This window comes from Fusarium proliferatum (genome assembly GCF_900067095.1).
Source record: "Fusarium proliferatum ET1 genome assembly, contig: FPRO_scaffold007, whole genome shotgun sequence".
NCBI lineage: Eukaryota > Fungi > Ascomycota > Sordariomycetes > Hypocreales > Nectriaceae > Fusarium > Fusarium proliferatum.
Genome location: NW_022194796.1, coordinates 689,479 through 705,218, shown reverse-complemented (window position 1 = coordinate 705,218; position 15,740 = coordinate 689,479). Strand labels below are relative to the sequence as shown.

At 50.4% G+C, this 15,740-nt stretch overlaps 3 protein-coding genes across 3 annotated transcripts; 1 reads left to right on the top strand and 2 right to left on the bottom strand.

Annotated features, from left to right (window-relative positions):
* Positions 1-4,158: 4,158 nt before the first annotated feature.
* Positions 4,159-6,379, bottom strand: FPRO_07961 (uncharacterized protein; the record flags this gene model as incomplete). Its single annotated transcript, XM_031233925.1, has 2 exons — positions 4,159-5,677; positions 5,730-6,379. 2 exons carry the CDS (start codon positions 6,377-6,379, stop codon positions 4,159-4,161), a joined length of 2,169 nt encoding a protein of 722 aa, XP_031083714.1.
* A 4,787-nt stretch (positions 6,380-11,166) lies between these two features.
* Positions 11,167-11,712, top strand: FPRO_07962 (uncharacterized protein; the record flags this gene model as incomplete). The annotated part of the gene is made up of 1 exon (XM_031233924.1): positions 11,167-11,712. One exon carries the CDS (start codon positions 11,167-11,169, stop codon positions 11,710-11,712), a length of 546 nt encoding a protein of 181 aa, XP_031083713.1.
* Positions 11,713-12,345: 633 nt separating this feature from the next.
* Positions 12,346-14,930, bottom strand: FPRO_07963 (putative transketolase; the record flags this gene model as incomplete). The annotated part of the gene is made up of 6 exons (XM_031233923.1): positions 12,346-12,462; positions 12,521-14,179; positions 14,232-14,316; positions 14,379-14,474; positions 14,539-14,585; positions 14,877-14,930. 6 exons carry the CDS (start codon positions 14,928-14,930, stop codon positions 12,346-12,348), a joined length of 2,058 nt encoding a protein of 685 aa, XP_031083712.1.
* Between the last annotated feature and the right edge of the window lie 810 nt (positions 14,931-15,740).

Sequence of the window (15,740 nt, the reverse complement as noted above, 5' to 3'; positions counted from 1 at the left end):
TCGGTGGTCGAGATAACCTAGCAATCGGCGGTGACAAGATGGTCGTCACCCGTCGTGAAAATCGGCAACAGACGCTCTGAAGACAAACGATGTTGGGCGATAACAGGGAAAAGGTCGCCTGGTGATAGATAGGCGCAGGAGTTTTAGAAGGAGGAGAGGAGGGTGAGATTGATGGAAGAAAAGAAGAGGAGAGGAGAGGATAAGGAAGAAGTAAGAAAAGAAGCTTCCACTGTACCACTGTACGCGGGTCCTGAGCTGCCTGTAGGTGAGGTGCCTACCTAGGATGCCTGCAGGGGGCGTGTTGCGAATTACTGACGGGAGGATACTTTTATCTTGGTAACTAACTCTGGCCGCAGACTCAGTGACACATTAGGTACCAAAGAAAGAAAGAAAGATACCTTGAGGCTACACTGTCATGCCACGGCAAGCCGCGATGACTTTTGGTGAGCCTCAAGTAGCGTGGCTGTAGCGCCAGGCGAGTAGCACCGTAACTCGTAGCGATTGGAAACTGGAAAACTCCCTGCACCAGCTGACGGGGGATGATCCGGGCTGGGCTGGGCTGGCTTCAGTGCTGAGGGGTCGGTCGATCGGGGTACTTTTTCGGTGTTAGTGCATGACTAGGAGGATGATGTGAGGCCGTCAGTGGACGGATGGCGATAGACGCAACCCTTGGGGCAAAAGGCAAAGATCCAATGCAGACAATACTGATGATGACGAGGTCTCAGCCAGACCAGATACGATACTGAAGAGATGGGTAGTACCGTGAGTCGTGAGGATTGAAATGTACTGGGTAGGACCGGCATACACACAGTTTCTGGGCCAGCCTATCTTGTTCCAGTCATGCATGGATATCCGGATTACCGAATTTTGGTGATTCATAAGTTCACTGGGGCACTGTTTCGTCTTTTGTTGTGTACCTACCTAGGTAACCACAACCACAAGCCCTGTCAGATATTGACACTGAGGTCCTCTATTCAAACAAGGCAGCTACCTGTCAACCTTTTTTGTTTTTTATGTGTCCTGTGATCGACTGACAAGGGGTGGCTGGTGTTGATACACGACTAGTGTACATGGTGAGTATGGGAACTTTTCATGATAAACTCTATCATGATAAACATTTCAAGCAGAGGTTTGTTTATGTTACAGCAACAGTGGCTGCTCGGTTCATTCAATTCAACAGCCTCTGGGGGTTGGGGGGGGGGGGGGGGTCGGGGGGGTAAATTGGCGCTGAACGCAGCAAATAATCCAGTATCTTTTCTTTTCCTCAGATAACACTATACCTAGAGGTCCTCACTTTATACTCTACCTACCTAACACAACTAGGACTACCTAGACACAGCAATCCCGTCCCCTCGGCTCTCTAAAACTCCCCCGGATTGAAAAGAGTGGAGAGCGGGGTCCTCTGTGGAGTGGCGTCTGCATTGAAAGAGGGGCCGAAGTCCGATACTTGTCTCCTGATAGGACAAATGTCTGAAGAGCCTCGTTGACGCCCTGCGCTCCAACCCCAGACGATATCTGTGGTCAGGTACCACATGACGGCAAACACCTCGACGCATACGCAACGCCGCTTTCACCTCACCGACGCCGCCGTGAACTGACTCTATTGGATGCTCGTAGGTCACGGACTCAGGGTCAAAGGTCACGATGGTCTCTGGGTCTTGAAGCTTGGGATCCTGAAGAGAGCAAGCTCCCCACTTACAGGCCAAGTCAACATGGCCAGGTACTAAGGTAGGTGAAGTGATGTTTACTGTTGATTGATACCTCGGCGGGCAGAAGTCGGAATTCTCTCGGCTTACAATGGCTGGTTTCAAAGTCCTCTTTTTTGCATAATCAGGATGAAAAGGCCATACAAGAATCACAGACCTCAATCGGTTGAGAGACTGGAACACACTAGAACTCCATGAGGTGGCCAAACAAGCTTGTTGGTCAGCCTGGCTCGTTTGTCAGTCTCGGGATCGAGCCTGTTCGACCAAAATGCAGCACCTCATTCGCCGCATAGGCAGAGGAGGGTGTTATCTGTCTCTATCAGGTCTCAGAGCTACGCGTGCTCATTGTCGCCTAGAGGTTGTCGCCTTCTCGAAAACCTTCAACCTCGGCGGTTTACCTGAACTCAATCTTGTTGTTCGATACGGTTGTTTGGTGAAACATGGCAATCGAAAAAAGGGTGCCCTTCGATTCAAGACGAAGAAATAAACACGAGGGAGAAATCATCCGGGCCAGCTACACTTGCACTTGATCCACTCATAGAGTGAGCTTGTACCTTGCCTAGGACTCTGCGCATCACAAGCTCTCGTCCCAGGCTGGGGCTAATGCATTCCCGACTCATACGGTACTTTGTGTCCCTTTATGATCAAGCATCATCTTGTATCTCATTATCTGAGTAACGGCTTATCACAATCAAAGTTATCTCTAGCCTCTGGATCGTGTAGCTCTCCAATTGATCAACTCACCTACTCACCATTTACTGACGGGTCGGAGGCTCACAGCAAACGTTTCTCTTCCCTCCCCCGCCTCTCCAAACCAAAACCGTCTTACGCGGACCTCGGAGATCTGAGCTAAGGGAGAGCTCCATGCAACTTACCCGGCTACGCGGTCGGTCCTAATTGCATGAGTCGTTGAAGACCGACTTGAGTATGGCTCCGAGGTACTGCATAAGACCATGGCATCCACCTGTCAAACTATCAAAATCGACAAGAGAAGCTACACTACCTTAGATAGAATAGACTAGACTAGCTAATGACAACTCGTGACTTCATTACCCCATCATCATATCCCCACATCATGTTTACTTCTTATTTCCACATTGACTCTTCACTTGTATTCCTCTATCATGGCATAGTTATAGCTCGCTTTCGTCTACGAGCCACCCTCAGTGATGTTCGTAAAAGCATGACATCTTCTGTCCAAGCCATTCAATTATGCCACAACTGGAAATATCAAGAGGTCATTGGAGCCTTGGCAGTTATCTGGATCCCAATTCAGTTGGTCTTGAGTCTTTCTTGGCTAATGCATGCTTCGAGTCTTTACAACTGACACGATCGTACTCCGTACAGCTCTCCACTTACTGAGGTGGAGAAGCACCTTCTTCCCCCCCTGTGACTGTCGCATCAAGGTTTTGTCTGTTTAGCTGGGGTAATGAGCAGATCGGCATCTGGTCCGAATATAGTAGCAGGTTCATTCAACTGAGTGTAGTAGCAGACACTCTATTTCACCACTACCTGTTGTATATCTGTAGTTGCCCCGTTATTAAATCATACGACTACCGGCGTAATTATTGAGAGTACCTGTGTATTGGCTACAAGGAAAAAACAGAGTCTGTTCTGTCTGGAGAGACAAACAAGCTACAGTGTTGTTCTTGCTGTGTTGCCTTGATCTATTCAATCGAGATATTGATGTCGTTGACTTCATCGAACTGCATTTCACCACAAGTAGATTACATGAGGCACTTCTCGTGAATTGATTCGATACATCTTCGATATTACCATAGTTTTCCACTGCAAATCAACAGTGTCATCAAGGCCAACAGCAGACGGAATCAGGTATATAATATGCCATGGACACCCAACACCATTGCCATGAAAACACGAAACCATGCGTAACCGTCAAGCGCAAAACGTACAGCTGTGGATGGAGAGAATAAATGGATTGCTAGGCAGAGAGGATAACCAGTAGCAATTCAGCTCCCCCCAAACCCCTCCCGTCCAACTCTTGCTCGTCCTCCTCCTTCCAATATCCTTGGCCAAGGCAAACTCCATCTCCCAACAATAGAGAAAAAAAACCAATCAGGATACTCTGGCCCATTCAACTCCCATCTGTTAATCCATTCCAGATAATGATGTCGAGTTCGTAGAGTTAAGATATATAGTAATGCACCCATCTTGTCCCCTCAACCAGAACCATCGAACAAAATAAAGCCACGCCTCAGGCATGAACTTGACCCCCAATGAATGACTTGACATCAAAGTTGTAATTTCTCCCCCCGTCCATCCTCCGATCATGCTCCTGGTTCTTGTGTTTGCCTCTGTAAGGCTTTTGTTGTAGAATAGCAGATACTTTTGAGTTTTAGTAGGTATAAAGTCGTAATTGTAGCTATTAAATCGGATACGAGTAGAAAGCGTTTGGACAAGTGAAGAAAGGGTATCCGGGTACGCCCCAGTTCTACTGCGGATAATAGACCATGCCGGATGTCTGTTGGGGATAATAGAAGCCGTCAGGGCTGGGTGTCACCATGCCACCCATACCCATGACACTGGGTTGGTAGCCTTGAGGCGCAGGGTAGCCAGAATAATTGGTAACCGGTGGCAGCTGTGACGCGTCGAAGTAGTAAACCATCCCATTCGCTTCTTGAACCACCAGACTGGACCCAGGAGCAGGGGGTGGGCCGTTGTTAGACATCACAGGCTGCTCGGGCTGATTTTGAGGCGTGAAGCTACCAGGAGGACCTGACTGGCTGGGCACAAATGCAGGTGCAGTACTGGGCGGTCCCATATTTGAAGGGTTGTAGTTGGGTGGATAATAGTATCCCTGCTGAGGCTGCGCTTGATATGGCTGCTGGTTGTAATAAGGTTGCTGGCCATAAGTGTTTGGCTGGAAAGGAGCAGCATGAATGGCTCGCTCGGGGATCTGAGACAAAGGTGTACCAGTAGAATGCTGAGATGGATAAGACGGCTGGCGAGTATGTGATTCTTGAGGCAGGCCATTAACCATTTGAACAGGTACCTGTTGGTGGAAGGCCTGCTGATAAGCCTGGGGTCCTTGTGTTAAGGTAGGTGACTCGATATCAGCAACAGATATGTTCTTCTGTGGGCGAGGCTGATGCATGGGCAGAGCCGAGGTGGGCCGGTTCTCCTGGAAGGCGGGCTTTTGAGGAAGGGGATATGTTTGAGGCGGAGGCAGATCGTTGATTGATGTCTCCAGTGCGTGAGATCTCTCAACACCCAAGGCAGGATCGGCTGGCCCATAAGCAGAAGCCGGAGCAGTGATTGACGGGACCATTGTGTTGATTGGCATTTCAGGACGAGGAGCAGGAGGTAGTCGAACAACCGGTCGAGTATTCTCAACGGGGATAGGGGGCCGTGAGATAACGGAGCCTGTAGGCGAAAACATGTAATCACGGTCCACGATGGAAGACCGTCTGCTCATTGCCACGCTGGGAGAATACACACTACCATAATAACTACCTCCAAAAACACTTGTTCGTCTCGAGAAGCCACCCATAGAGCCAAAGCCAGAGCGAGGTTTTCCTCGCATTCGCTGCTGGTTAGGTCGCATAGCCCGGGGGATGAAGATGAAAGATCTGTCAGCGGCAGGGTAGATATATCGAGGAGGATTGTTGGGTAGCGAGATACGGACGGGTTTGTCCCGACGCAGAGGTGGCCGATGATCGGGGAGCTTGGTATACTGTTTCACGGCAAGACGTGGAATGACAACCGGTTCTGTCATAGACGGTAGGGACACCCGGACCTGTGCATTGCCAACATGCTTCTCAGTGGAGAGAGTGCGGTTGATTGGAGTCGGGTTTGGATCACATGTCGGAATGAACCCGTTTCCGTTGGCTGGGCCCTCCTGTTCCACCATGTGTCGAGGGCGTGCTGGGGGTGCGGGCTCTACGACGGCGTCGTGCATATCATGTGCCCATGGAGAGTTGGTCGTAGGGTCTGCAGGCTGGTGCAATTGGCTATGCCTATTAGTAAATGAAAGAAGCCAGGAATGGGAACGCATCGTCATACTTGAGGGGAGCAAAAGGTCCTCCAATACCACCACGGCCACCTCGACCTCGACCTCGTCCAAAAGGACGAAATCCATTTGCTGCGGGCCCGGCATGTCTGTGGTCATGCATGAAGAAGGCACCACGGTTGGGAACGAAAGCCGGATCCTCATCTCTCTTGCGTTTGTAATCTTCATGCTCTTGTCGACGTCTGTTTGCAGGAGCAGCAGGTGGCCTGGCGGATGCTGAGCTCACTACTATGGGGGCAGCAGGAGACTTGCTGGGTGACGGGGCAACGACCTCGTCAAAATGCATCTCCTGTACTGGGGGGGATTGGTCTGTGATGGACAAACCGTGCAGCATCACGTCCGTATCAGTAACAGGCTTGCCATTCTGGCCGGGGCCGGAACCGGACCCCGACTTATGGCCATGGCCGGCTTGCTTGGCAGCGCCATTGACCTTCCTCCTCACATTCGGGGACGTTGGCGAGGCCTCGTCAATGTTGCTGGTATCGCTATCATCTGCAGGATCATTGTCATCTGTCAGGGAGCCGTCGGTGATGGAATCGTCATCGAGGTCGAGGGTCTCCGGGCCAGCCTCGTCTTCGCCCTCGTCCTCAACACGGCGACGTTGACCGATAAGCTTCCTACGTCTAGGAACAGCGGAAGCCATGATTGCGCAGCGGTGAAGGAGACAGAGGAGCCGACAGAGGGGGCTTCGGAGACTCGATGATATGGATGCGACGGGGCTCGCGGGTCATACGGCGGCGGAGGCCGGGGAGGGAAAGCGATAGAAACCGTGGGATGACGAAACGATCGATGAGTGGTTGATACGCCGAGGGAAACCAGAACCGGCCGGCGGCAGACGATGAAAATAAACCAGAAGCCAGATAATAGATGAGAATAAGTCGTAACGAACAAAAAAATGCAACAAGCAAGCAGACGCTAGACGAAGGAACCGATCGAAAACGAGAGAGGGGATGACAAGAGATGGAAATCGTTGTCAGCTCTCAGCCGCGAATGGTTGCGGTTGTAGTAGTAAAAAAAACTGCAAGCACGGGGCTACGTCGTGGACGGGGAGCGAGTCGAGTCAAGGCCAGGCCAGACGGGACAGGGAACTTGAAGCCGGGCGAGGAGGAAGAGGCGGCGTGCGGAGGATGTGGAGGTGGAGGAGGGAAAAAGAGGGAGAGAGTGAGAAGGGAAGGGAAGTGTAATGTAAATCTACAGCAAGTAACCTAGAGGATGGGGGATGGATAACCTAGAGGTAGTTCGGTAGGTGGTGGTGATGACTTCTGTCCTGTCCCTGTAACGTAAGTAAGGATGAATGGTCTGGCTGGGCTGTCCAGTACAAGAGAAGATTTGCTAAGGCACTGTAAATCGGATCGCCAGAATCCATCTGCTGGGTCAGGTCCTGGTAGCATGGGTCTCCCCAGTCGATGAGGCCCAAAGACAGAGGCAGGCAGCTCATACGCCGCCTATGAGGTGTCGTGGAGGGAGCTAGACTACGGGCTGGATTGTTACTGAGCTGATGGGCTTTTCAAGAGCCGAAGTACCACACAGGCTACTCTGTGGTGTACGGCAACATGTCAGACCAGCTTCTTCTTCAGATACCCCACCACTAGCTACCGGGCAGGTAGCTATGTACCTAACTTTCCATAGGGTAGGCCCCCACAGCGTGCTTCAGAAAAACAACATTTCCATGGATTCAGCTCCTAACAACTATCGTCTATCCAACACGATCCGATCAGCCTGATTCAAATCACCACAGTATCAACAGCGGTAGCAGAGACATCTCATGGGCAGCTTCAGATTCGATAGGACTTGGACCCACCGAGCCTGCTTTCATTCCTGCTCCTAAACTTCAACACATGTTACGGGGCAGCACACCAAACTCACCACTACACTCGTCCCGCTTTACCTGCAACCAACTGGAGGCTCAACTCAACGCATTCGACTCGCGACACGGCCTTGCCGCAGCACCTCAGGATACCATAACATTAGACGAACAACCATCACCTGACGGAAGTCTGTACTTGGTCCCTGCGTCGCCCTTAGGGTGCCATATTTGCACTGACTCTTCGCCGAAGGTAAAATGCAGCTACGGGCCACACTGTCTCAGGAGAAAGCTCCCCCATTATTTCTGTGATTACATAGGTGCAGTAAGGTAAGGGCAATGTCAGGTAAGGTAAGGTAAGGTAAGGTAGCTTGGTGTTGTTTGGTTGCCCCACGCCAGCTCCCAAGATAAGGCGGTCCAGCTGCACAATTGCCAGCCCAGCTTTTCATTCTCACATTCAAGACGTTGGCCTGGGCCAATCAGCATGATCTACCGTTGTCCGTTTCGATTGTTGTGCATATTCTGTACGAATTGGGCAGTTATGCAACAATAACAGACCCTGATCGATTATATGCCGAGATCGCAGTAGTGTTTACTAAAAACTCATCATATCTCACCTCGAGCTCCCCGAAGCTTCAAGTTATCTTTCTATCCGTTGCATTAGTAGTTTAACACTCATTCAGTGGTCTCTTGGTACAGGGTACATTTAACACCAAGGTACATCATGGAGTTATCAATCAATCAGCTCAGACATGAAGAGAGTAGATCCTGCACATTTACAACATTTAACATTTTTCGAATATGTTTTTTTGCAGTGACTGATGGAAATACGGAATCGAACTCTAAGAGACAAGTAGTTGACTGTACATCTACAACACGACAGCCTGTCTTGCCTACCTAGGTAGTACTGAGATTGGTAAGTTTTTGGAAGAGTCTAGGCAGTGCTCTAGTTAACTACCTATACCAAGGTTCATTTTGGGGTTGATACTTCTATAAAAAAGGAAAGAAAACCTACAAATATACTGGAAACCCAAACGGTTCCCCCGAATTACGTCCTGTATGATGTCAAATACCTTCTCGAGACTAGAAAATGTCATAGAAAAGAGTTGACTATCATGCTGTGTGAGTCCAACGTAGAAAGCCCAAGAGAATTCAAAATGAATAATAAGAGAGCGAAGAGTCGTCTCAAAGGGGACCAAAAGAACAAAGGGGAAAAAACCAGAACCAGAACCAGAGCCAGAGTAGGTAGCCGAGAGATCAACCTGGGGATTTTAGACCCAGCCTCGGGAAGCAATAAAACACCAGATCTTGAGATAGGGCGTTAAAATAAACTCAGCAAAAGATATCCTAAACTTGGCCTAAACTTATGCTAGGCTACCTAAGTCTTTTTGTCATTTAGGATTAAGGTCTTGAGTTTTCTTTCCTCCCCTAGCCCAGGTATCAATTAACCATACACCCCTTATTGCGTTTCACTAATATCCTAGTAGCACCAAGTGCCCATCAAGAAAGTATGTATTCTCACAAAGAATTGATGAGGTAGCCGCATAAGGTTACATAAAATAAACAAAATAGGAATCCTGGGTAAAGAAAGAGTATTCTGGCCATATGGAAAGCACAGGCAGGCAACACAGACTAACACCAAAGCATGACTGGTTTGGCTACTCAAGAGAAACCCGAGAAGCAATTCTCAGATTTTCGTACATACCACAGTGACAAGCCTTCCGTGAGCTGTACCCATGCACCGTCTTCCTGTTTGAAGCGACAGTAGGAAAGGCCACTCGTTGATCTTACAACAAGCTCCAACGCAACGTTTGAGGGCATGTTAACATCTGATGGCAACTGGAGAGAGGTGTCGGCCAGCCAAGAGTTGAACTATATTGGCGAGGTGAGACGAGACGAGGTTAATATTTCATGGCGTTGTGCACTGGTCTTCTCAGAGGACGTCGTACCTCACTGTGACCTTCAAGATAAAGCATGCTCTGGACGCACAGGATAATTATATACCTCCAAAGGGGCGGGAATATTATCCCGCCCCGAAAAGAGACAAATGCTCATATGTAATTAAGACTCGTAACTGAGCAAACAAGCAATGGAAATTTATCACTAGCAAGAATGCCAATGTCTTCTTAGCAACAGTAACTTCGCCGAGACTCACTCTTCTGCCTCTTATCTTCAACCATCGTCGGGTTACATTTGTTCTCGTGTTAGTCAGATAACCAATGCAGGGAACCTATCTCATCCTATATACAGCCACACGGCAAAGAAGGAACGTGACTTGAATACGGAGTACAATCAGTTCTGTCTCATGACCTAACCGTACACTTACTGATACCCCGAGAATTTATAAGAATATCCACCACAGGAGGCATATGTTATGTACTTTACAACCCACATATCCCCCTCTCCAGTGTTCACCTCAGTCCAGTCTGGCCCAAGCTACCTTGGGAAGCCAAGCAATGGAACCATGGCCAGAAACCCTGCCATCCAACTGTATGTATGTACCCCACGATTTCAACAATCCTCTTCAAGAACCAATCACAACATAATGTCGACTGACGCCATCCCCCCTCTATCTTAGCCTCAATCCGGGGGTGAAGGGAAGCTCTCATTCTGTGATATTCTTTTTTTATTATCAAAAGAGAGAACCGCCGCAGTCGCAATTAGGGCCACAATGCGAAACTCGTGCTTCTCAATCTCCCCACATATACTGTGATGCAGCCCCTTTAGTTGTCTGAATCTGGCCTAAGCTGGTGGAAAACGGCGGCATCAGGTAAGGAAGGGTAGTTGGTACTAAGTTAGGTTGCTTTGAGCTCCATGACCTCGGCCGTCTAAATTCACTATCAATGCTTCAGTGGGGAATGGATACCTAGGTACTAACCTAGAAGGCGGGGGAACTTGCTCTGCTCTATTATGATATTGGGGTTTGAAGCTGATGAAATCACCTCCATAAAGCCTCATTTCTAGTATTACATAACGTAGACCGATAAGTATATATACCATACAGCTCCCGACTTATCTCGCAAGTTCATGAGACCAATTAATATCAGAAACCAGAAAAGATCCAACCTTATCATGAACAGCTTCCCCTCTTCACAATACCCTCCACTGGGTTTATCTGCAGTGGATCCCGCTGCAACCTTGGTAGAAGCTAAAGGGGAGACAAGAAAACCTAAGACGTTTATTCTAATGACAAAAAGTCTTAGGTAAGTTTTGTATAAATTAGTGAGCATTCAGGAGGCCTTAAATTAGGTATTTTTAGCACCTTGGTTCATCGTCAGAGGTTTTCTTGCTCCTTATAACGTTAGGCGGGGAAGTGACAGAGCCGAGTTCACAGCGGGGTTCCGGCCTGTGCTACCTTACCTTACCTTAGCCAAGCCCCAAGCGAAGGCGCCAAGAAAGCTCCCTTGTCGAGTTGTCACTCATAGGTTGCCCAGGGCCCATTTTGTCTCCAACAGCGAGCGGATCGTCTGCCCATGACCTAATTCTCTTAAGCCCCCCTCCACACTCACTCTCTCAACAACATTCACTCGTCTTGCGCCCAACTTCTTTGCGCCGAATATCCTCAACTTTCATATTCAGTCGATCCCTCCCGGAAACTGCCAGCTTTGGCCCTCGTCATTATCATCATGGCAAACCTCCCATCGCAACATCCCACCCTCTCTCTCCATCTCTCCGACGTCACCCTCACCCCGCTCATCACCTCGGCCTCGTCGCAATCACACCTCGAATCCCTCACAGCTCTCACTTCAAGTGCCCTCTCCTCCCAGACCGCCGCTCAGCGACTCGGCCTCGGTCGTCCCCAACGTCTCATGGTTGAGTACCCCGAGCGTGGGCCCGTCGTAATACACTCATATCTTGATCCTCGCGACGCTGTTGATACAACTACCAACAACGCCGCCGCGACCGCCTCTAGCCGCCCGGGCTCAGCGCCCGGGTCAAGCCACGGCCCCGACTCTAGAGCACCTCGGTCTGAACCTGTGACGTCCCATGACGACCCACGATCCGAGGATGCGGCCCCGTTGCTTGTTGGCGTGGTCGTCGCAGGGTCCGCAGATGAAGCGAGAGAAGCCCGCCGCGCCTCTACAAGGTTAGAGCGCGTGGGAAGAGAATTCCAGAGGGAGTGGGCTGCTGAGAGTAGTCAAGAGCGTGCAAATGACGAGGGGCCAGAGTGATCAGGGTGCAGAAACATCCACCCACCAGCTGGGGTGCTTGTCGTTCACATGACATGACGAATTACATTTACGAAGCGATATAATGCGATGCGATGCGATGCGATACCACGAACCAAAGTGAGAGTACGACATAAAAGTGCTTAGCAAGGACGGGATAAAGGTTTTGGCGCCTTGGATTGTCATGTTCTCTGATGATTCAATCGAGTTTCGATGACATCTGTGATGAGACGGAGAAAAGTGAAGAGAGTGAGTTGACAGAGAATGTCCTCAATTGAGGAAACCGTCTTCGAGGAAGATGGCATTGGGGAGAAGGCACATGCAAACGCATGATATGACGTCTGGGATGATGATTTCAAGCCAGCAAAAGATGTCTTGGCTACATAGATGATAAAATCTCATGGCAGGCAGATACCACACAGCATACCACAGCGCGAAATGGCTCAATCAAGTCAAGTTCTTTGATCTAAAAGATTCAGTTCCATCTTGTAGTACGTGTCTAAGTTGCTATAAATCCACAAAACCTTGCTCCCAAGTCCGTCGTCGTCATTTGCATAATCATTCTGTCCGGGCTGGTGTCCTCTCGGTATTTTTGTTCTTATCCTTCGTTTCTTTTTACTCGTTATTATCTTTGATCTAGATGATCTGCTGGAAAGCACGGTTGATGGGGGATCGGATGTTGGGAACGTCCTTCCAGAAGTCGATGGTGGCGACGGCGCGCTTGGCAATACCCTCAGGAGTGAACTCGAACTTCTATAATAGGGTTAGTCACATATTCTATCGTATGTAAACAATCATCGATCAAACTTGCCTTGTAGACATCCTTGTAGGCACCCGAGGCACCGAATCGGTTGATACCGAACTGCTCGTGAGTGTAACGCTCCCAACCCATGGTGCTCATGACTTCAATAGACAGAGAAGGAATGCCATCGGGAAGGACAGACAGACGGTACTCCTTGTTCTGGAGGTCGAATGCCTCGAAGCAGGGCATGGAGACGATACGGGCCTTAATGCCCTTGTTATCCTGGAGATACTTGGCAGCATCGACAGCAATGGAAACCTCGGAACCGGTGGCAACCAGAGTGATGTCGGCACCCTCGACTTCACGCAGGACATAACCACCCTTGGAGGCCTTCTCGATAGTGGAACCCTCGAGTTGAGGAAGGTTCTGTCGAGACAGAGCAATGATGCTAGGAGAGTGCTTGGCGGTCAAGCAGACGTAGTAAGCACCGCTGGTCTCGTTACCGTCGGCAGGTCGCCAGACGAGGCAGTTGGGGAGAGCGCGGAAATGGGCAAGAGTCTCAATAGGCTGGTGAGTAGGACCATCCTCACCAAGACCAATAGAGTCGTGGGTGGCAACCCAGATGGTGCGAACGCGAGAGAGGGCGGACAGACGGACGGAACCGGCAGCGTATGAGACGAAGTTCAAGAAGGTACCGGAGTAGGGCAGGATAGTGCCGTACGCAGCGAGACCGTTGAGAATGGCACCCATGCCGTGCTCACGGACACCGTAGCGGACGTATCGGCCAGAATAATCACCGAGGCCAGTGGACTTGGGCTGGAAGTCGACAGCCTCCTTCCATCGGGTAAGGTTAGAGCCAGTCAAATCGGCGGAACCACCGAAGAGCTCGGGAATGACGCTCTCAACCTTGCTGAGGACGGTCTCGGAGAGCTTTCGCGAGGCAATGGCGGGGTCAGATGGGGTATAGACGGGGAGGCTCTTCTCCCAGCCCTCGGGAAGCTCGCCAGACATGCGGCGGACGAGGTCGGCATGCTCCTTGGGGTACTGCTCCTTGTACTTGGCAAAGAGCTGGTTCCACTCCTGCTCACGGGCGGCACCTTCAGAAGATCGCTTGCCGTAGAAGTCATAGACCTCCTGGGGAACAGCGAAGCTCTCGTCGGGGTTGAAGCCCCACTTCTCCTTGAGCTGCTTGATATCGTCGGCCTTGAGGGGCGAGCCATGGACACCGTGGGTGCCCTGGTTCTTGGAACCGAAACCAATGGTGGTTCGGAGCTGAATGAGGGTAGGCTTGTCAGTGACAGATTGAGCCTCCTTGATGGCAGCCTCGATGCCGGCAAGATCATGGTCACCGTCGTCGACCTTGACGACGTGCCAGCCGTAGGCCTCGTATCGCTTAGGGACATCCTCAGTGAAGGCCACAGCAGTGTCACCGTCAATGGTGATCTTGTTGTCGTCCCAGATGGCAATGAGGTTACCAAGCTGGAGGTGACCAGCCAGAGAGGAGGCCTCGCTGGAGACACCCTCCATCAAGCAGCCATCGCCGAGGAAAGTGTAAGTGTAGTTATTGACAAGAGGGAAACCGTCCTTGTTGAAGACAGCTCCAGTATGAGCCTGGGCAATGGCCAGACCAACAGCGTTGGAGATACCCTGGCCGAGAGGGCCAGTGGTGACCTCAACACCGGGAGTGTCGTGAGCCTCGGGGTGACCCGGAGTACGGCTGTCGACAGACTGAGGGATGTGTGAGCAAGCAAAGGTTAGAGCCAGAGAGTGAGCTACATACTCGGAAAGCCTTCAGGTCATCGATGCTGAGATCGTAGCCGAAAAGGTGGAGAAGAGCATACTGAAGCATGCAGCCGTGTCCGTTGCTGAGGCGCAAAACAGTCAGTCATGGGCACATTAGTGACGTGTGAATCAGGACAAAACTTACGAGAGGACGAAGCGGTCGCGGTTCAACCAGTCGGGGTTCTTGGGGTTGAAGTTGAGGAACTTGTTGAACAGGACGTGGGCGACTGGGGCCATTCCCCTGTGACGACAATGTCAGTGTGTTGTTCTCATCGCTCAGTTCATCGAAGGGTGGTGAAACTCACATGGGAGCACCAGGGTGTCCCGAGTTGCTGTGAGCGGTCGCATCGGCCTGTTGACAGCTCGTTAGCACTCATGTTGCACCGCAGGTTCATAGTGAGAGCGTTGAGAGGCTGGTAGGCTCAATGGGACACAGCAAATGCAACAGCAACTGCCATGAGGCCAAGCGATAGAGTTCTCTTGAGCAGACTGTCCTCATCAAATTGTTGCGCGTCTCGTGTCTCATCTCTCATAGTAAAATGGCGGGGCAGCCGTGGCGGGGTAAAAGCCAATTCAGCTGCGTAGAGCTCAAGAGAAACGAGAGCAAAGTAAAGTAAAGCAAGGCAAAGGGAGGGGAGCTTACCGCAAGGACACGGATGGTGTTGATGGCCTTCTGATCAATCTCGCCGTAACCCATTTTGAATATGTATATGAGTATTTGGTTGTATGGAGAAGGAGAAAGGAAGAGGAAAGGAGGAAAAAAAGAAGAAGGAGAAGGAGAGGGCGAGGTAGAATGACGGAAAGATAAACGGAGCCAGCACCTTGCCTTGCCATGCCATGCCTTACCTCACGTCTGACGTCTACCTACGATGCACCCGTCTTCGCTCTGCTAAGGTGACTTAGTACCTACTTTACAGTACCTTTACAGTGGAGGGTGGAGGGCTAGGAGGGGTCGTGTCATGAATTGTTTAGTGGTCTCCATTTTTCTCTGCCAGCCTTGAGAAAACTCGACCGGGCGATATCCCGCGAAGGTGTTGCTACATGATACGAAATGAGGTATAGTACATAATAACAAGGTGCCTTAGTACCTTAGTAGGTTACTATTGATTGATGTCTCCTAGGATATACGATGCTGCCGATAGAATTGAATATCAAAGTCCAAGGTATTCAGCTCTCACCGAGAAAAATAGTGATGCTGCTCATGGCGACTACTTATCCATAGCCCCCCTCACTCCTCTCATGATGGATGTCTAATGCCCACCTTGGGCGGCCGAAGCTCTACCCAAGACGTCAAAAGTTTCATTGTCTGCTGCATATCTATGTATGTACTGTACTTTGTTGAATCAGCCTCCCCAAAACAGGCAAGCCGCCATCTTCACCTTGAGAATCATGACCCAAACTCAGATTCAAGCTCACCAAATTCAGAGCGTCCGCTCCCTCCGCTCCCTCCGCCGCCGCCGCCGAAACGAGGTCAGTGTGGCCGGCGACACGCCGAGTGGAGTCCCCG